This window comes from Colius striatus, chromosome 17 (assembly GCF_028858725.1).
Source record: "Colius striatus isolate bColStr4 chromosome 17, bColStr4.1.hap1, whole genome shotgun sequence".
Classification (NCBI taxonomy): domain Eukaryota; kingdom Metazoa; phylum Chordata; class Aves; order Coliiformes; family Coliidae; genus Colius; species Colius striatus.
Window position 1 is genome coordinate 15,142,026 of NC_084775.1, and position 20,474 is coordinate 15,162,499.

General features: G+C 58.9%; 1 protein-coding gene across 2 annotated transcripts; it reads left to right on the top strand.

Annotated features, from left to right (window-relative positions):
- Window positions 1–329: 329 nt before the first annotated feature.
- WSCD2 (WSC domain containing 2) lies at window positions 330–17,108 on the top strand. 2 transcript variants are annotated; one of them, XM_062009873.1, is made up of 9 exons: window positions 330–693; window positions 5,211–5,325; window positions 6,464–6,648; window positions 7,239–7,360; window positions 8,143–8,317; window positions 9,100–9,264; window positions 11,010–11,210; window positions 15,140–15,528; window positions 16,733–17,108. In XM_062009873.1, exons 1-8 carry the CDS (start codon window positions 330–332, stop codon window positions 15,490–15,492), a joined length of 1,680 nt encoding a protein of 559 aa, XP_061865857.1. In that variant the 3' UTR covers window positions 15,493–15,528; window positions 16,733–17,108. The 2 variants fall into 2 exon arrangements, with proteins under 2 accessions (XP_061865857.1, XP_061865858.1); XM_062009874.1 differs by lacking the exon at window positions 11,010–11,210 and having other exon boundaries at window positions 15,140–17,108.
- Window positions 17,109–20,474: the final 3,366 nt, after the last annotated feature.

Consider the following 20,474-nt stretch of genomic DNA (forward strand, 5'->3'; position numbering starts at 1 on the left):
CAACCCCAAACCCACCCCAGTCCCCCAAACCCACCCCAGCCCCAAACCCACCCCAGTCCCAAAACTCACCCCAGCCCCCAAAACTCACCTCAGCCCCAAACCCACCCCAGTCCCCAAACCCACCTCAGCCCCAAAACTCACCCCAACCCCAAACCCACCCCAAACCCACCCCAGTCCCAAACCCACCCCAGCCCTGTGCTCGCGTGGGCCCGGGCCCCAGCTCCGTGTGGGCCACCCATCTGCCGCCCGCCGAGCCGCCTGCAGGCCGGGCCGGGCCGAGGCGGGTGCCGGGAGCGTCCCGGTGGGCGCGGGGAAGGGATGAAGCCGCAATGGCCAAGCTGAAGCTGCCGCGGTGCTTCCGGCGCAGGCCCGTGCGCTTCCTCACGCTGCTGGGGCTGTACCTGGCGGCCGGCAGCCTGCTGCTCCTGCGCTCGGGCCTCGCCGGCGAGCCCGCGGCCGTGCCCGGCGGCCGCCGCGGCCCCGGAGCCGCCGAGGGGCCGGGGCTGCCCTACCTGGGGGTGATGAGGCTGAGCCGAGGCTTTGGGGCGCCGGCCCAGGGGAGACGGAGACAAGGCCCCTGGTTGAAGAGCGGCCCCAAGGAGGCAGAGGACAGGGGCAGAGCTGGGGAGTACGGCGGCAGCCGGAGCCGGGCGCCCAGGGCCAGGAGCGGCCGCGACAAGGAGGACGACAGAGGTGAGAGCTGGCGGCGGCGCCCGGGCAGGGGGGACGCTCCTCTTGGCCTCAGGGAAAGCCTCGTGCACAGGGGCAGCGGTGGCTGGGCTGCTTTGGACCTACACAGCCCCACTACATCACAGTCACAGCGTGGTGGGGTTGGGAGGGACCTTTGGAGCTCCTCCAGTCCAACCCCCTGGAGAAGCAGGGTCACCTCGGTCAGGTCGCACAGGAACGTGTCCAGGTGGGTCTTGAAGCCGCCCTTATTTCCCTATAAACCACATGCATGTGCTACTTGAGCACTGAGAGTCTTCCTGCACACCAACGGGCTGCCCTGAGCATGCCCTGAGCTCAGCACCCTGGCTGGGAGAGCCCTGGGCCAGGGGATGTCCCCAGAAAGACCTTCTCCTTCCCCTCCTCCCTCCCTCCCCAAGCACCAATAACCCACTCTCATTGCTCCATCCTCACTCTGTCCCACTCGTGCATCCTCAGGCTCCGTGCTTGCAGCTTTGCTGGGTGCCAGCTGGGCAGAGGCAGCACCCCATCTTCATCCTCACCCCATCTTCATCCTCACCCCATCCTTCAGCCGTGCCACAGGCTGAGTGCAGATGTGGTTCAGCTGGCCTCACTGAACACTAAAAGCAGTTTTGTGGGCTGTTGTTTGCGTTGCTGGGGTGTTGGCTGCAGGCTGGGCTGGTGTTTGACTTGCAAGCCAAGAGCTCCCCAGCTGGCTGCTCCCGGGGGTGTGTGGGCTGTGTGGGAGTGGGGCTGTTATTAATGAGCCAGGATAAGTGAATGTGGTAGTTCTCATTGATTTTTTTAAGTGGCATCTATTTATCCTGGAGGCAGCTCTCGGCAGGCGCTTGCACACTCGCTGTGAAGTTACAATCATTGAATCATCTCAGTTGGAAAAGCCCCCGTAGCTGCTGCAGTCCCAGCCCTGCCCAGCCCAGCACTGACCCCTGGCCCTCAGCACCTCAGCTTTGCAGTAGCTCCAGTGCTTTGGGTGGCTGAGGTACCCATCAGGGCTTTTGCATCCTTGTGGTTACTCATCTCCTTGGCTGTAACACACCCCAGGTCTCCTCTCTGTGTCAGCCCTGCTGAAGGAGCAGCTCACACCTCCAGCTGCTGTGCACACTGGTAGGATTTCTGGTGCTTAAGGGGAGTAATGAGAAGGAGCAATGCAGCCCCAGTGCCCATGAAGGCTGCTGTCTGTGAGCAAAGCTGTGCCCAGAGCTGGGCTTGCTCAGGGGCTGCCCTGTGAGCTTGGCACATGCCATTCCTCAGGCATCCCAGGCTGGGAGCCACAGCTCCCTGCTCCCTTGATGGAGCAGAGGGTGTGTGTCTGGGAGAGGAGCAGGGAGCCCCAAGCCCATGGCAGACTGTGTGTGTGTGCAGAGGAGCAGGGAGCCCCAAGCCCATGGCAAACTGTGTGTCTTGGAGAGGAGCAGGGAGCCCCAAGCCCATGGCACACTGTGTGTGTGTGCAGAGGAGCAGGGAGCCCCAAGCCCATGGCACATTGAGGGTTTCACAGGAGTCTCCAGCCTGAGCCAGGCTTGTTCCCCTGCCCCTGGCTGCTCCTCCTCAGCTGCCAGCCCCACAGCAGCTCTGTGCTGGTGTTCTCTGGGGTCAGATGCTCAGTCCAGGCATGGAAGCAGGAGGAGAAGAATGGCTTGTGGTGCATGAGAGACTTGCTCCTGCTGGAATGAGATGAAAGGCAGTTTCCCAGTCGTGCCCCCATGCAGAGGGGTCTCAGGGAGTGTCCTGAGGCGTGTGGCTGTGTGGCTCCAGTAATGCAAAGTGACACTTGGTGAATCCTCAGCAGATGGTTCTCCAGCCTGAGCTGTCAGTCACCATCAGAACCCCCAGCACAGCTCCTGTCCCCAGCCATATGCAACGTGTCCACCACGATTAACCTCTGCTGCTGCAGCCTCCCTGAGCCCGAGCACGGTGGGGCTGGGGTTTGGGCACTGCTGGCTTCAGCTGCTCCTGGAGGGGCTGGGAATATCATCTTTCTCCTTTTTAGTCTCACATGGAAAGGCTCAGCAGTGGTTAAGAGGAGCCAGTGCAGACCTGTGGCTGCCTCTTGAGCATCTTGGCAGCTCCCAAGCAGGATGGCACAGAGAAATGCTCCAGCTTCATGGGAACCCAGTGTGATGGGGGCTGGAAGGGCCCTGCAGCTCCCTCAGCCCCTTGGGGTTTGTGTGTGTGAGCTGCACCAGGGCCAGGAGCTGCAGTGCTCTCTAGAAGACCAAAGCTGTGAAATGTGAGTCTGTGATGGCAGCAGCCCCACGACCAGCCTGGCTCCTGGAAGAGTGAGGAGGTTTGGGAGTGTGGTCACTGTTGCTGGGTGGATCTGTGTGTCTGTTCACACACGTGTTCCCAACTCTTCTTGGCCTCATGAGTGCTGTGTGCTGGGGCAGGTCCCCTCTCACTGCTCAGCACCCTCCAGCAAGCTCTGCCTCACCAGACCATGTGCCTTTTGGCATCTGCCTCCCCTTTCCCTTGTCCTCCCATCTCCGTGATGATTCCAGTTGCCTTCCTAAGGAGCTGCAGCACGTGTATGTCAAGAGCAATGGGTTGAAGGTAAAGCCCATCAGTCACTGGCTCTGTGCAAAGGACTGGAGTGATCTGCACTGGTTAGATGTCACAGCCAGAGTGAGCTGACCTGCTGAAACCTGCTCTGTGCCATGGAAATGCCACGTTACCCTCAGAGCAATTGGGAGCAATGACTTATGGCTTCGGTGGTTCAAGTTATCAGGCACAACTCTCTCAGGCTTTCTCCTCCACCTTCCTCCAGGCTGGCTTGGGGAAGCTGTTCTGCAGTGCTGGTGAGGTCTGTGCCCTGCAGGGAAGGGTGGGAGTCTGTGTGGGATGTGCCACTGATGAGGTGTGTGCATGGGGTTGGTTCAGAGACCCCTCCTCACCAGGTGCAGAACGCAAGCAGGAGGTGAGAAATGTTATCTCAGAGCCTGCTTTGGTATTGGAGTGGCACTTGTAGAGATGCTCTGGTGTTAGTGGGATAGTTTGGTGTGTGATGGAGACATGGAGATGGAAGGAGGGACTCAGAGTGGTAACTGGGGATGTACCTTGCTTGTTTAGAGCCATGGCTTCACTTTTGACTGGAACAGGGAAGCCCTCACCTCAGCTCCTGCCCAGTGCTTTCCCAAAGGCCTTGGCCAGAGCCCTGGGTGGCACAGCTGGAGGGATGCTTGGTGCTGTGAAAAAACAACTCCTTGGCTTGAGATCTGGTGGCCACGAAGGGAAGAGCCTCTCCTTTGTGTCCTCATGTTGGGACTCTGCAGCAGCAGCTCAAAGCCAGCAGCTGCCACATGGGCTCCAGGATTCCTCTGGGACAGGGTCACCCTGGGCCAGCTTCCTGCAGAAGATGCCCTGAGAGGGGAGCAGATGCTTCAGGGTAATGAAAAGCCAAAGATCACTGTTGTAGAGGATGTGCACCTGGAGTGAGGTGAACCAGGCTGGTCCCCAGGGCCACCCTCCCTTCTCCCTGGGGCACCCACACTGTGTGGGCAACCTGCACATCCACTGCTAGAACATGTTAATGAACATCTCGTTAGCAGCTGATTACCCTGATCCCACAGCTCCCCAGGGCCCTGTCCTCAGGCAGCAGCAGCAGTGAGGATGCTGAGCATCCCTGCACCAGCACCACAGCCCTGCTTCCCTGCAGCACAGGCTCAGCTGGGAGCAGAAGAGGGACACTAATGAGGGCTCCTAATGAGGAGGCTGAGGGAGGACAGGCACTGACAGCTCAGGGGGAAGGCCCATGGACCAGCCCAGAGCATCCCCACAGGCACACAGGAGAGGAGCTGCCTGTTTGGGTTTGGATTGTTGGGAAAGGCTCCATTTGTCAAAGAAATGATTTCATCATAACTATTTATTCAGCTCTGTTCCCATCTGCTGGCATCTTCATTTGCTCTCAGCACAGCAGCAGCCTTTACTCTGCCAAGTGTCAGCACTGGGCAGATCTCTGCAGGGGTGTCTGGGGCTGGTGGAAATGAGCTGCCTATGGAAGGAAGCGTGTTTGAACCGTGTATTTCCCCTTTCTACCCACCTCTGTGCTCCTGGCAGGGCAGAGGGAAGGGGGTGGGTTGTTTTACCACATAACTCATCTCTTTTTGGAGCCACTTTGCTCAGTTTTGAGGCTGGTGGGAAGGAAGAGGATGGAGAGGAGAAGCCTCGGGGCACAGCCACAGCATCCTATCCTTTCCTTGGGGCACAGCCACAGCATCCTTTCCTTTCCTTAGGGCACAGCCACAGCATCCTTTCCTCTCCTCAGGGCACAGCCACAGCATCCTTTGCTCAGGGCACAGCCACAGCATCCTTTCTCCCCACAGTGGGTGTTTCTGGGCTTTCCCTGCCTTTCCTGCAGTCTTTGTGTGTGTGTGTTGTACCCAGGGCAAAAAGCAGGGTGAGCTGCTGAGTATCCTTCTAGAGGGACAGATCAAACGGGGGCTGGGGCAGGGGGAGAAGCAGTAGGCTCAGCCCCTGATTGTTCCTCTCCTCTCCCTTCCTCCCAGCGAGATACATCGGCTGCTACGTGGACAACACCCGGCACCGAACGCTGCGCGGTGTGTCCTTCTTTGACTACAAGAAGATGACGGTGTTCCGTTGCCAGGACAACTGCGCCGAGCGGTAGGAGGGGACAGGGATGGGAGGGGAGATGGTGGGAGGTGGGAGAATGGGAGGGGAGATGGCATCAGGGCTTCAGTACTTCGCTGCCACTCCAACGTGTCTCTGCAGTCACAGTTGCTGCCCCAGCTGCTCCCCTCCCTTTCCTTTTTCTCCTTTTGATTTTTTTCCTTTAGATTTAGGTCATTTTGGTCTATTTTGTAACTCACTGGTGTTTCCCAGGACCCCACTCTCCAGCTCAGGGCAATGCTGGGGGTCTGGTTCAGCTTTGAGTGTCTCTGTCCACACGGGGCTGACCCCACCAAAACCCTGTCTCACCCAAAACAGCCTCCTCAGACCTTCCCAGGCATCCAAGTGTGGCCATGAACAGCTGGGGAGACACATGGATCCCCTGCCAAAGGTTTTTCCTTTGCCCAGCATCACACCAGGGATGTGCCCCACACGTGGTCTGTGCCAATGGGGTGGGTGGCATGGCAGGCAACTTGCTGCCTCTAAACCCCCCCAGAGCCAAAGGCCATCCCTGCAGCACCCCACAGCTCCTGGGGCCATTGCACAAGGCTATCACCAGTCCCTGGGGCTGTGGTGTGAGCCCTGCATGGGGCTCACCCACCTCAGCAGGGTGTGATGGATGTGTCCCATGAGCTGAGCCAACTGCCACAGCACATCTCCAGTAGGTGCCACTCTATGCCAGAGCCCTCCTGCACCACTGCAGCCCTACAGTGGGATTTGCCAGTCCAGCACTGCCCCTGGTCAGCAGGTTCCCAACTCCTCTGGCCCTTGGCAAGCACCTGCCCATGCTGCAACCCTCCCCCTTTCAGATCCAATCTGTATCAAGCAGTGCAGCTCTCTTGCTTTGAAGCCCAGCAAAGCCCCTTTCACTCCTGCCCTGCCACCATTCCCTCCCTCCTCCCTGCAAGAACTGCTGCTGTCTCCTGCTCTATGATCTCTGTGGCTGTGGAGCTCTTTATTTGCAGTTGGAAGGGACCCACAATGATCACTGAGTCCAGTAAAGCATCCTTGGGCTGTGGTGGGTGTGAGCTGGCTGCAGTGGGGATGCTTCTGCAAGGAAGTGCCAGGGGATGTGCTGAGCCAGGGGGGGTACCAGGGGATGTGCTGAGCCCCTCCAACTCCCTCTCCCCAGGGGTTACCTCTATGCAGGGCTGGAGTTTGGTGCTGAGTGCTACTGTGGGCACAAGATCCAGGCAGCCAATGCCAGCGAGTCCGAGTGCAACATGGAGTGCAAAGGGGAGAGGAGCAACACGTGTGGGGGCATCAACCGCCTCTCCATCTACCGCCTGGAGCTGGCCCAGGAGTCTGCCAGGAGATGTGAGTCAGTGGCATTGACACAGAGCCTGCCTCAGGGTGAAAGGGGGGAGCCCAGCTCAGGACAGGGGGGTTGGAAGTGGGTCAAGGCTGTGCTCCTGTCCCTGGGACAGAGGGTGGTGGCATTGGGAGCTCCCACACTGTGGGGTGACCACCCTGGAGTGGCCTGAGGGTGCCCAAGTACCTGCAGCACTGGAGGAGGACCTGGGATGATGAGAGCTGTCAGGGCACTGATGCTGCAGGGGCCACACACCAGGCTCTCCTCCATCCCTCACACATCCCAGGGTAAAAACAGGGAGGAGAAAATAAACCTGACTTTGCTGCTGGGGCCTTGGCTCTGATTTTGCTCCATTAAGCAGCTGGGCAAGTGTCTGGGAGCACAATGGGGCTCCTGTGGCTGACCACATCAGCCCTTGTTTTGGCACAGTTGGCTTTGTCAGCCAACGTGGAGGGCGAGGAGAGCAGGAGCAGAGGGGGACAGGGACACTGGGGTGCACAGAGGCTGGTGCTGCTGTGCCTGGGCTGGCAGCACCGTTGGGTTTGGGGCTGAGCCAGTGTTGCTGCCAGGCCCTTGGGCTCTCTGTCCCCTGCAGATGGCAGTGCCATATTCCGAGGCTGCTTCCACCGGCCGGACAACGTGTCCCTGGCACTGCCCGTCAGCCAGCCCATGCCCAACATGTCTGTGGACAAGTGTGTGGACTTCTGCACTGAGAAGGTACTGAGGGAGCAGGGATGCAGGGTGAAAGCTGCCTCCCCTGCCCCTTCCCCACGGCTTCACCTCCCTGCAGCAGGCAGCAGCCAGCCCAGGGGGATGGGCAGGAGCACGGTGGGGTCCTGCTCCGGGCCAGGGATGCTGCAGGGTTTGCTCCTGGGGCACCGTGCCCATGAGCTGGCAGGAGGAAGGCTGGCAGTGAGCCTGGCTGGAGTAGCTGGCAATTAAAGTTGGGTAAACTGTCAGGCAGAGGAGAGAAGCATCTGCATGTGGGGAGAGCTGTGGCCTCCCTGGCAGGGGATGGTGGGGAATAAAGCATCACACCAGTTAAATACCAGTGGCTGCTCCATTGCTGGCTCCACTGGTCCATTGGCAGGGGCAGATCTGGAGCCTGGGAGTGTAAATAACCAGAGAGCCCCTCAGTTAACCTGGCAGTAAATCACCTGGCAGCTGCCAAGGGAGCCTTGTTTCTCTGAGCTTGGGAATACTTGTGAGGCTCTCAGTAACCTCAGTGCAGGTGGCAAGCTCACAGATGAGTGCCATGGCTCTGCTGGCAGCACCAGTGCCTGATGCATTGCTGCCCACATTGGCTGTGCCAAGGGGAAACTGGGGCTTGGGGTTGGGTTTGGGGTGTCTGCAGTGAGCTGCTTGTGCAACTGGCTGGAGGGAATGCTGCAGCTGGCTGGAGGGATGCTGCAAAGCAGCCTGTGCTACAGGGCAGGGTGGTGGGGATGAGTGTGGGGGGCAGAGGAAGGCTCTGCCCTCCCTTTTGCCCATCCCCACAGGAGTACCCACTGTCAGCCCTGGCTGGCACCCGCTGCCACTGTGGTTTCCCCACCACCCTCTTCACCCTCCACGAGCGTGAGGACGAGCAGCTCTGCGCCCACAAATGTGCTGGGGAGGAGTTTGAGAGCTGTGGCACTGCTGAATACCTCCTGGTGTACCAGACCCAAGTGCAAGGTGAGTGTGGGCAGGGGCAGGGAGAGGGCTCTGGGTGCCAGCCCCTCCCTGGGCATGTCAGCAGCATGAGCTTTGCAGCTTCCCTTTGGCTTCCAGTAGCAATGACCATTTCTTTTAGTTTCCTGGGGAATGAGTCCTGCCCTGGACTGAGCTTCCACCATTGCCTGACTCAGCCAGAGGCCTGAGCACTTTGCCTCTGGCAGGATCTCTCCTTGCTGCTGCTTGTCCATCTTTCTCACCAGCAACACCAGAGAGCCTGGAGCTGGCTGGGGAAGCCGTGGAGCTGTGGCAGCCAGAGGGGACAGGCTCTGGGGGAAAAAAAAGGGAGGGGAAAAAGCTGTGACCAGGCAGAAAATCCCCAGGAGGCTGCTCAGAGAGAGCCCGTTGCCAGCACCCTGCAGGTCCCAGCAGTGGGGCTGATGGAGCTCGGGGAGAGGGGCAGCCTGTCACAGGGAGGGGGCTGAACGGGGGAAGCCAGGACCCAAATCCAAGTGGTTTTGGCACGACCCCTCCTTGGTGATGCTGTGCTGGGGGCTCTGGGGCATTTGGTGCTGTGAAAAGCAGGAGCATTGCTTGGCACATGCACCAGCTCCACTCACTCTGCCCCAGCCACGCAGGCAGCAGGAGGCCAGTGATGGCAGAGCCCTTGCTGCCGCCTTCTCGGGACTTTTTGGGGGTGTTTAGGGCTGTCTGGGCTGTCCCCCTGTGCCCTGGGAGGGCAGTGGGGGATCTGTGCAGGCAGAGGCCGCTCCCTGACGTGCTTTGGCTGCTTCTGGCTGCAGACAACCGCTGCATGGACAGGAGGTTCCTGCCCAGCCGTGCCAAGCAGCTGGTCGCCCTGGCCAGCTTCCCTGGCGCTGGCAACACCTGGGCACGGCACCTGATCGAGCTGGCCACCGGCTTCTACACCGGCAGCTACTACTTCGATGGCTCTCTCTACAACAAAGGTGAGAGGGGAGGGTTCACTGCTGGGGCTGTGCCTCCTGAGCCAGGACAAGGTGCTGGAGCCACCCCTTTGGGTCAGCAGGAAAGGGGGGAGGGCAGATGCTCCCTGGGGTGGGTTGGGCTGTGTGTGTGTGTGTGTCCTGGGTGCTGTGTGTGCCCTACCTGTAACCTCCCTGTGCTGCCCACTGGCCTTGCCAAGGACTGATTCCAGAAAGCTTGAACGTTCCTCCTGATTTTCCTTCTCCTTTTGTGGCTCTGTCAGGAAATCTTCCTTCCCTCCTCAGCCGTGGTGGAGCTGGGGTCTGGACCTGGTGGGGTCTGGACCTGGTGGGGTCTGGACCCAGGGTACCCCCTAAAGCTCTGTTTGCCCAACACCATGGAGGGGGCAACACACATTTCTTCAAGATTTGCCAGGAGATGCTCCATTTGTTGAGATGGAGATGCCCTGAGCTGAGGGAACACACACTAAAGCAGCCCCTGATGCTGGCACCTGCCCCAGGCTGCAACTGGCATCAAAGCTCCCAGGGACAGCAGCATCCTCCAGGCAAGAGCCTCGGGGAGGTTTTGCTCATCCAAGTGAGTGCAGGTTGTGTGTTTGCTCTGGGCTGTGTCAGATGGGCCTGGAGGTATCCAGGCAACTGGCAGATGAGCCATAGTGTCCCTGCAATGCACAGCCTGGCTGCTGAAAGCAAATTACACACCTGTAATTGATGTAACACAGCTGTTCACAGCTTGTGATCCCCCTCCTCAGCTCAGCTCTGCCACTGCCATGTGTGCCCAGCTACCTTGGGTTGTGCTTTGCAGGGGATTGGGGTGCAAAGGGGCTGAGTGAAGTGCTGGGCTCAGGGCACACAAGGGATGGAGGTCCTCTCTCTGCCCTCCCCCACCATGGCATCACTGCAGCCCTAAAAAATGGGGCTTTCCACCTTAATTTACGGGGAGACTTTAAACACTGTGCTCAGGGGGATTATGGGCATCAAAAGAACTTGTTGACCCCCAGTTCAGGCATAAGGTATGTTAATGTGGGTCTTTAATCACAGACTCCTTTGGGTTGGCAAAGCCCCTGAAGCTGCTGCAGTCCCAGCCCTGCCCTCACCCTGCCCAGCCCAGCACTGACCCACAGCCCTCAGCACCTCAGCCCCACAGCTTTGGGATCCCTCCAGGGCTGGGCACTGCCCCAGCTCCCTGGGCAGCCTGGCACAGGGGCTGACACCCCTCTCAGGGAAACAGTTCTGCCTCAGCTCCAACCTAAACTAACCCCCAGCTCCCTGCAGCCTCCTGTCAGGGAGTGTCAGAGAGTGCTGCTGCCTCCCTTCAGCCTCCTCTTCTCCAGGCTCAACACCCTCATTCCCTCAGCCCCTCCCCAGCCCCTTGTGCTCCAGCCCCTTCCCCAGCTCTGGACAAAACAATGCCAGTGTGTCCTGCAGAGGAAAGCTGGGCTGTGCAGTATCAGGCTGTTGCAGAAGAGAGCAGATGAGGAGGGAGCCCTGCCCTGCTCAGTCCCTGTGCCCTCTGCCCACCCTCTCCCCCATGAGCCCTACATGACTCATACCTGAGGCACAGCAGCACTTTCCATCTGGGAGAACAACACACAGCTGCTCCCATCCCGCTGGATTTTGCAGCCTCACACCCCCCTCACTCCCTTGCCCAGCTCCCTGTCAGCACTGGCACCAGCCAGGCTTGGGCTGGTCCCTTCCAACCCCCCAGCTCTGGCACTGCCTGACCGGGGGCTGCCGTGTCCCCGCAGGGTTCAAGGGGGAGCGGGATCACTGGAGGAGTGGCAGGACCATTTGCATCAAAACCCACGAGAGTGGCCAGAAGGAGATTGAATCCTTTGACTCAGCCATCCTGCTCATCAGAAACCCCTACAAGGCTCTGATGGCCGAGTTCAACCGCAAGTACGGCGGCCACATCGGCTTCGCGGCTCACGCCCACTGGAAGGGCAAAGGTAGGGCTGGTACCCACACAGCCTGCCTGGCACAGAGCTGGTACAGCCCTGCACTGCTCCAGGCTGGGCTCTAGGGGGGAAATCTGAGCTCTGACACCATTTTGGGGTCCCTATGGCAGTCTCCTGGCGTGGCTGAGGGCTCCTGCCGGGGTGGGATGGGATGGGACGGGATGGGATGGGATGAGGTGGGATGGGATGGGATGGGATGAGGTGGGATGGGATGGGATGGGATGAGGTGGGATGGGATGGGATGAGGTGGGATGGGATGGGATGGGATGAAGTGGGGAAGCAGAGATGCTCAGCTCTCCAATGCAAGTGAAGCCACATCTCAAAACCTGTGTTCAGTGCTGGGCCCCTCACTCACTGCCACAGGGACACTGAGGGGCTGCAGCGTGGCCAGAGCCAGGAACAGAGCTGGGGAAGGGGCTGGAGCACAAGGGACTGGGGAGGGGCTGAGGGAATGGGGGTGTTGAGCCTGGAGAAGAGGCTGAGGGGAGACAGCAGCACTCTCTGACACTCCCTGACAGGAGGCTGCAGGGAGCTGGGGGTCAGGCTCTGCTCCCCAGTGACAGGACACAAGAGGAAACAGCCTCAAGTTGCACCAGGGGAGGTTGAGATTGGAGCTGAGGCAGAACTGTTTCCCTGAGAGGGGTGTCAGCCCCTGTGCCAGGCTGCCCAGGGAGCTGGGGGAGTGCCAGCCCTGGAGGGATCCCAAAGTCCTGCAGCTGAGGTGCTGAGGGCTGTGGGTCAGTGCTGGGCTGGGCAGGGTGAGGGCAGGCTGGGACTGCAGCAGCTTACAAGGCTTTAACAACCCCAATGCTCCTGTGATTCTCTGATGCTGTGTTGGGTGACAAGGGCAGCAGCAGAGATGTGCCAGTGACCAGAGACAGCAGCCTGGGGCCAGCAGCCAGGGGATGTGTTGGGTGGGCAGGAGCCCAAGGACCCAAACTCTGCCTCTTCTTTGGAGCAGCTCTTGATGGCCAAGGGCAGCCTCCCTGAACTCTTGGCTGAGCAGGTGGAGAGGAAGGAGAGGTTAAAAGAATCACAGGATCCATCATCTGGTGGGCACATATGTCAGTGTGAGGCTGTGAAGCCGAGTCCCAGGAGGCCCATCCTGGCATGGGCAGTGCTGTGGGACAGCCCTGCTCTGCTTCTGCCCATCCAGTGCAGCCTCTCCCACACCCAGGAGGAAGATTTCCTCCAGGCTCCCATCACTTGTCCTTCCCCAGGGCAGAAGTGCAGGGGAAGGGACCCAGCCCCAGGGCTGCAAGTTCCCAGTGTGTGGGCAGCTCTGTGCCCCTCTGCCAGGCTCTCAGCCCCTGCTGGCACCCCCAGGGCTGGGAGCAGGGCTGGCTGTGTGCTCAGCTGCCTGGGGACTTCACCTCTCCCAGGCACAGACATGTTGTGGAGCCTTGGTAATTATAGCAATTTACAAATTGCTGTTGTGGAATTGGCTTCATTGGAAAGAGTTAAAATATTTAGCTTGATTGAACATCTGCTGCCCTTAATGCAGAGTTTATTTAAGGGGAGCTTTTGCTGTTGTTGCTGTGATGTGCCTGGATTTCGTTAGCACTGGGTACTTGCAGCCTGGAGACAGCCTGGCCCTGCTCTCCCAGGGAAGAGAAACATCCCACTGCTGCCCCAGGGGCTTTTGTCTCTGGGCAAGGCCCTGGGCTGCCATCACCCTGCCAGGGGGGGTATGAGCCTCTCACCAGATCTTCACAGAGTCCCAGCATGGTGGGGGTGGGAAGGGACCCCCAGAGCTGCTGCAGCCCCAGCCCCTGCTCCAGCAGCTTCCCCTGGCTCAGGGGGCACAGGAACGTGTCCAGGTGGGGTTGGAAACCTCCTGAGCAGGAGCCTCCACACCCTCCCTGGGCAGCCTGGGCCAGGGCTCCCTCCCCTCAGCACCAAAGCTGTTTGGATTGAGCAGCATTGCTGAGGTGCCCCTGAGCTCAGGCTTCTCTTCTCCAGCTCAATAGCCCCAGGTATCTCAGCCTTTCGTCCTCACACACATGTTTCAGCCCCTCAGCATCTTGGTGTCCCTGCACTGGCCTCTGTCCAGCAGTTCCCTGTCTCTCTGCAGCTGGGGAGCCCAGAACCAGACACAGGATCCAGATGAGCCTCAGCAGGGCAGAGCACAGGGGCAGCACAACCTCCCTGGCCCTGCTGCCCACACTCTCCTGATGCCCCCAGGCTGGCATTGGCTTCTTACCCCCAGGTCTCTCTCCTGGAGCTGCTCCCCAGTATGTCACCCCCAGCCTGTGCTGCTGCAGGGCTGTTCCTCTGCCCTTGCTGACCCTCATCTGAGTTTGATTCCATCCCCATCTGAAGCCCAGCTGCAAGGTGCACACAGGGACTGCAGCAAAACACATCATCAAATTGTCCCCTGAGGATGTGCAGTGTAATTAGCTGAGGGGTTAATTGTCAGGGTTCCATTGGCTTCAATGGGGCTGGGAGGGTCTCTGAGCTGTGCTTTGGCACCCAGGAGGGGTCAGAGACCCCCAGCTCGCTGCCAGTGGGTTTGTGCCAGGTTTGCAGGGTTGAATAAACCATGCAGGGGACAGAAGTGATGGAAGGTGAGTGATTGGGCCAGAGCACTGGGCTGCCAGCCCCAGCCCTCGCTGCAGCCCAGCTCTCCAGGACATCTCCTTTGCCCAGGAGCAAACTTTGGGGGTAGTTATGGTTGTGCCCAGCCTCACCCATGGCTGCCAGTGTTTGGGGGGCATTTCCCTTTGCCCCCAGCCCTCTCAGCCCCCCGTGGAGCCCCCAGACTCAGTGACTCCCCCGTTGGGTTCAGTGCCATTAATTTTACCACAGCCCTGGAGTGGTTCCAAAGCAAAGTTTGATGTGATGTGATTACACAAGGTGAATTGTCCTGGATCTGTGTAATGAAACAGACACTGTGGGTAATGATTCTGCAGGGAATTACACACAGTTCTGCTATTAATCAGGCACTGGTTTGTGGGGGAGGACGAGAGGAAGAGGCAGATACCCAAAGCTTTTATGCATGGTGAGTGAGATGGATGCAGCACTTCCAGGAGAGCTGTGGCTTCTCATTGATGTTTCATGATCCCTTTTATCACCTGCTTCTTGCTTTTATGAGAGGATCAATTAGCAAGAAGGATGATGGAAAGGTTTCAGCAGGGTCTGCAGGCAGTGGTGGCTCTGGGCTGGAAGGGGGAGGACCCAGCTCTGGCCTCCTCAGTTCAAGGACAGGGAGCTGCTGGAGAGAGTTCAGTGCAGGGCCACAGAGATGAGGGAGTGGAGCATCTGCCTTGGGATGAAAGGCTGAGGGAGCCGGGGCTCTGGAGCTTGGAGGAGACTTGGAGGGGTGAGCTCATGAATGGTTACAAATGCATCAAGGATGGGTGTCAGGAGGAGTGGAGCATCTCCTTGTGATGAAAGGCTGAGGGAGCTGGGGCTCTGGAGCTTGGAGGAGACTTGGAGGGGTGAGCTCATTCATGTTACAAATGCATCAAGGATGGGTGTCAGGAGGAGTGGAGCATCTCCTTGTGATGACAAGCAGGGAGCTGGGGCTCTGGAGCTTGGAGGAGCCTGAGGGGTGAGCTCATTCATGTTACAAATGCATGAAGGGTGGGTATGAGAAGGCTGGAGCCAGGTTGTGCTCAATGATGGCCAATGACAGGACAAGGGGCAACAGGCACAAGCTGGAACAGAAGCAAACCAAAGCAACACAAGGCAGAATTTGTTCCCTGCTGAGCTGAGGGAGCCCTGGCAGGGGCTGCCCAGATGGGCTGTGGAGTCTCCAGCTCTGGAGACATCCCAACCCAGCTGGACGAGTCCCCGTGTGCCCTGCTCTAGCTACTCCTGCTGTGGCAGAGGGGTTGCACTGGCTGAGCTTTGCAGCTTGCAGCCCTTGAGATGCTGTGCCACAGAGGGAGCACTCACCCACACCCTGCTCCTTGCAGAGTGGCCGGAGTTCGTGGCCAACTACGCGCCGTGGTGGGCGACGCACGCGCTGGACTGGCTGCGCTACGGCAGGAACGTGCTCGTGGTGCATTTCGAGGACCTCAAGAGGGACCTTTACGTGCAGCTGCAGAGGATGGTGGGGCTGCTGGGCATCAGGGCCTGCCAGGACAGGCTGCTCTGTGTGGAGAGCCAGAAGGATGGCAACTTCAAACGCTCAGGCCTGAGGAAGCTGGAGTACGACCCCTACACCCCCGAGATGAGGCGGCTCATCAGCGGCTACATCCGGAGCGTGGACGCGGCTCTGAAGCTCCGCAACCTCTCGGGGGTCCCAGATGACTATTACCCCAGATGATGATGATGAGGGTAGAGGGGAAGCCATCCCAGCTTGGTGAGGAAGGGCTGGGGCTTCCCATCCTCTTCTTACTTCCACCCAGTGGGTGGTTTTTGGTTTAGCTGCCCCCTGTCTGCTGCTCGTAGCCGCCCCTCACCCCCTGCATGAGCTCCCCAGCCCTGGCCCCGGGGCTGTGTGCTGAGTGCTGCCCTCACTGCAGGCTTCTTGCTGCAGCTCCCCTGTCCCAGCTGCCACAGCCCTCCTGGGCAATGCCAGGGCTGCTCTGTGCCCGCCCCTGGGGGCTGGCTGCTGCCTCACACGCTCCCTGTGCTGCTGGAGCTGAGCTCCCCTGGGCTGGGGACCCTCAGACTCCCTGGGCAGCCCTGGGAGGCTGTTGCCCAGCCCTAGATGAAGCCCCTTGGTCTTGCCAAGGGTGGTTGGCACAATGGGGGTGATGCTCCCAGGGATCCCAGTGGGAGGGTGTGGAGATGGAGAGGGTGGTGCCAGGGAGGGCAATGTGTGGTGGCTGTGTGTGCCCCAGCCCCTGCCCCTGTGGGGATCCCCCCCCAGCCTGGGGACATGGGGGGTCTCTGGGAGAAGGCTGCCAGCCCCTGCCACAGCACTGGGCAATGTTGCTGCTCCATCCATGTGGTCCCAGCCCTGGGGAGCCCATGACTCCTACCTGGGGACTCTCAAGGGGGGTTCATCCCCCCTCAGGAGGGTGATGCTCGAAAGGCCCCAGGCACAGGAGCTTACTGGCCCCACAACCATGTCCATACCTCACTTTGAAAAGCTCACAAGCCAGAAGAGCCCCTGCCAGGAGCAGCTTTAAAGCCAGGAGCAGGGGCTGTGCTGCAGCCCACCTGCATCAATGTCCCCCCCATAGCAGCAAGGAGCAAACCCCAGGGCTGAGCTTTCTGCCATCCCTCCTGCTGAATCCTGCCCACATCCCCATGGGACCCCCACCCCTTGTGAAACCAAAGGATCTGTGTGCATGGGGAAGATGCTGTTTGCCAGGATGGCTTTGTGCAGAGCTGCATGCAGTCCCCAGCCATTCCCTCCCTGCCACACCACCCTCCCAGCCTGATCCTCTGCTGGCTTTGCCCCAGATAAGCTCCCTCCCTCCCTTTTCCTCCCCTTCCCTCCTCTCCTCTCCCCTCCTTCCCACCTTTGGATGTAGGTGCAAAAGCCATACACTGTACTCAGCCTTTTCTAGAGTTTAGGTATTTAACAACTGGCTTTTAACTCTTGATCTTGATAGAAATAGAGGCACAGGTGGAAACCTAGAGACAGCTTCCAACCTGTGCTCAAAGAGAGAGAGAAGAAAACTCCAAGGAGACAGAAAAAGAAGAGAGAGAATTTCAGATGCAGTCTATTTTTGTAAGGTGCATGTGGAGGGGCCATGGGCTGGGGGCTCCTGGCCCCTTGCTTTGGAGGGAGGTGGGTAAATGTGTTTCTAAGGGAGCTGCTGCCCTGTTTTTAACTCTTCCCTTGACAAATGGCTGGAGGTTTTGCAGGAGAGGGGGGAGTGAGCCCCATCCTGGCAGAGGGAATGGAGCTGAGCCCACTGCCTGGGCTGACTCTGCCTTGGTCAGAACAAATCCTCAGGTCAATCCAGCTATTAAAGGAGAGGTTTTGTTGCTCTTCTGCTTTGCAGTGTGTTTGTGGAGCCACTTCAGCACCCTGTCACCCCCTCACCCATCCCAGGCAGGGCTGAGCGGCCCCTGGGATGTGGGTAGGTGACTCCTCTCCCCTACCCTCAATCACAGAGCCATGATGGGACCCCCAGAGCTGCCCCAGCCCCTGCTCCAGCAGGCTCCCCACACTCAGGGGGCACAGGAAGGTGTCCAGGTGGGTTTGGAGCCTCCACCCCCTCCCTGGGCAGCCTGGGCCAGGGCTCCCTCCTCCTTCATCACATTAATGTTACTCCTGCAGCTAAACCTCTGCTGACACAACCCAAGCAGCTGCTTCATGTTGGGTTTATCACCTTTACAGTCCTCCTTTGGGCCTGTGGTGGGAGGGGAGAGGCTGACTGGGAGCTTTATTCCCTCTGCCTCCTGCCCTTGGCTCTGGAGCAAGAGCAGCCTCAGAGCAATGTCTTGCTTTCCTCTTGCCATCACTCTTTTACCTGCAGCTGGTGCAATCCTTTTGTTTCTTTATAGGGGCTTGTAGGGCTCAAGATGCATGTCAGGTGTGATGAGTTCTGCCAGGCACCTCCTGAGGAAGGGACAGCCCTCCCCTCCCTTCCCCTCCCTCCTCTCCCCACCTTGGAAGTAATTAAACCCCCAAAGCCAAGGAGTTTCCAAGATAAAGCAGCTAAGGGCTGACATTGCCTGCACCCAGCATGCCCAGGCTCCTCTAAGGTAAAAGGGGAGGGGTGGGGAGGGGGGACAGGGGCTGCCCACGTCCTGGGACCCCCAGCACAGCCTGGGGGGGACACACAACCTCCACCAAACCCCTCTGGAGCTGAGAGTGAGGGGACAAAGGGAATCCCTGAGCACCAGCAGTGCCAGATAACCTCTTTTTCTCCCCCTACTTCTGCAAGATCACTGAAGCTTGATGCCTTTAGGTCACTGCCATGGCTTTTTCCCCCCTCTTGTTTAATTTGCAGTGCAATGGGGCCCTTGGCAGGGGTGTCCCTGCCAGCCTGGGCTGCACACACACAGCCTTGCCCCAGCCCCAGCTCACACAGCAGCAGCAGTCCCTGTCCCACTGCAGGCAAGAGGAAGGTTTGTGGCTTCTTTAATCCCATTGTTATTTCTCTATTCACTGCCAGCCTGTGTTTTCACCACCAGGCCTGGTGTGTGTGTGATGCTACAGGTTGAGTTCCCCTTGGAAAGAGAAGCCACATACCCTCTCTGCCTTGAGGGGTTGAGTGCAAAGCTCTTGACATAATAGCCACCCTGCTCTGCTGCCTCCAACATGCCCTTTGACCTGGCTCCTTGAGAGCCCTGAGCTGTGTGGGCAGGGTGAGCAACACTCAGCATCTCCCTCAGGATGCCTAAAAGCTGGGAATGTTTCCACTTGCCTCAGTGGAACGAGCCCTGAGCATCCCTGGGTGGGAGCAGGGGCTGGGGGGGTGACCTTGATCACCCCTTTTGTGTGCTTCCAGCACATAAACCCATCTGCTTTCTGTGGTTTCATACCCCTGGCAGCATTTTCCTGCCTCCCTGGTCCTGCAGAGGCTGCAGCATCCTCCCTGGGATGGGTTCCTCAGTGGTTGCTGTAGCAACGGCGGCTGCACCAAAACTCCCTCATCCCCCAGCTCTGGGGGCTTTGTGCTCAGGATGGGCCCTGGGATGGAGCAGATGCTGCTGCTGGAGCAGATGATGCCAGAGAGGCTTGTGCTGGGGCTCCCTTCCCCAGCCAAGGCAGCAGATGCCTGTTTGGGGTGAATCTGGGTGTGTCTGGGCAATGACCTCAGCCATGGCAAGGGTGGTGTGGGGTTTGCTCAGAGCAGGTCAGAGGGAAGGAGCTCCCTCTGCTCCCAGATGGAACCACACACAAAGCTCCTGCTGCTGTTTAAATGGGAGGGGAACTAACCCAGCTCTGCAGCCCAACTCAGAAGCTGCAGCAGCTCTTTCCCAAAGGCTCTACAATGAGGAGAGAGGTGAGTTACAGATCTGAGCAGCACTGACCCCTGACTCTGGTTATTTAGTGCCTTTTCCATCTCCTGTCACATTCCCAGTTGCCAGTGTGCCTGAATGCAGTGGGGATGACTTAAGCAGGACTCCAGCCCACCTGGCACTGAGGAAAGGGAAAGGGGAAGGTGTTCACTCTGCTGGTGGTGTCATTCCAATTCCTTCCAATGCATAAAGGGTGGATCAGGGAAGGAAGGGGCAGCTTTCAGGGCCAGGACAGCTAATTGAGAAAGTCATTAAGGACACAAATGTGTTCCACAGAAAGGGTTTGGGTATATTCTGGAGTTATTTCCATGTGGAATGAGACCCAGTCCCAAGTTCTGGAGCCCTGCAAGCAGAGGGTGATGGCAGGGAGGCAGCAGTGGGGGGGTTGGCACATCACAAGGATCCTGCCACTGGCTCCTGGCACATGGCAGCACGGTGCTGAGACCCACAGCAGGTGGGACCCAGGTGAGACAGGCACTGGAGCTGGGAAAAGGGGCTGGAGAATGTGTCTTATGAGGAACAGCTGAGGGAATGGGGGTGTTGAGGCTGGAGAAGAGGCTGAGGGGAGCCAGGAGCACTCTGTGACACTCCCTGACAGGAGGCTGCAGGGAGCTGGGGGTCAGGCTCTACCCCCAAGTAATGAGCAACAGGAAAAGGAGAAACATCTCCAAGTTGCCCCAGGGGAGGTTGAGGTTGGAGCTGAGGCAGAACTGTTTCCCTGAGAGGGGTGTCAGCCCCTGTGCCAGGCTGCCCAGGGAGCTGGGGGAGTGCCCAGCCCTGGAGGGATCCCAAAGCTTCTGAGCCTGGGCTCACCATTGCCTGCCCTGGGATGGGTTTGTGGGCAGTGTGGGATGGGGCAGAGCCACAGGCTGTGTCCCTGGAGGACTCAGTGGCACCCCATCAGCCCTTGGCCCAGTGCTGGGGTGAGTTTGCCCCTCACCAGCTGCAGGGGCTGGGTGTTACAAGCCAAGTCATTATTCCTGCAAACAGCTGTTTGAAGTGATGGCTTGGTACATAACCCTGGGTGAAACCATCATTCCAGTGACAGCTTGGGAAGCCCAGGCTTTGAGTTTGCCTTTGTAGCTGTTTGTTTGCCTGATGAATCATGGTTCCCATACAAATCCTGCCAGGTAGCTGTTGAAGCTCATTGTGTGGAGCAGGCAGGATCTCAGGGCTTTCCAGGGAGCTCTTGCTTCCCAGTGTGTCCTCCTGATCCCCAGTGGGCCTGCAGGAGAGCAGCTGGGAGCAGGCAGGATGCAGGGCTGGGGCCAGTGATGGGGATGCTCCCAGCCTCATGCTTTCTCTGGGGTTCCCCTTTAATTTGTCTCTGCAGAAGCCAAATGGCTCTTTAGGAGAAATAAAAAAAGCACCTGTAGA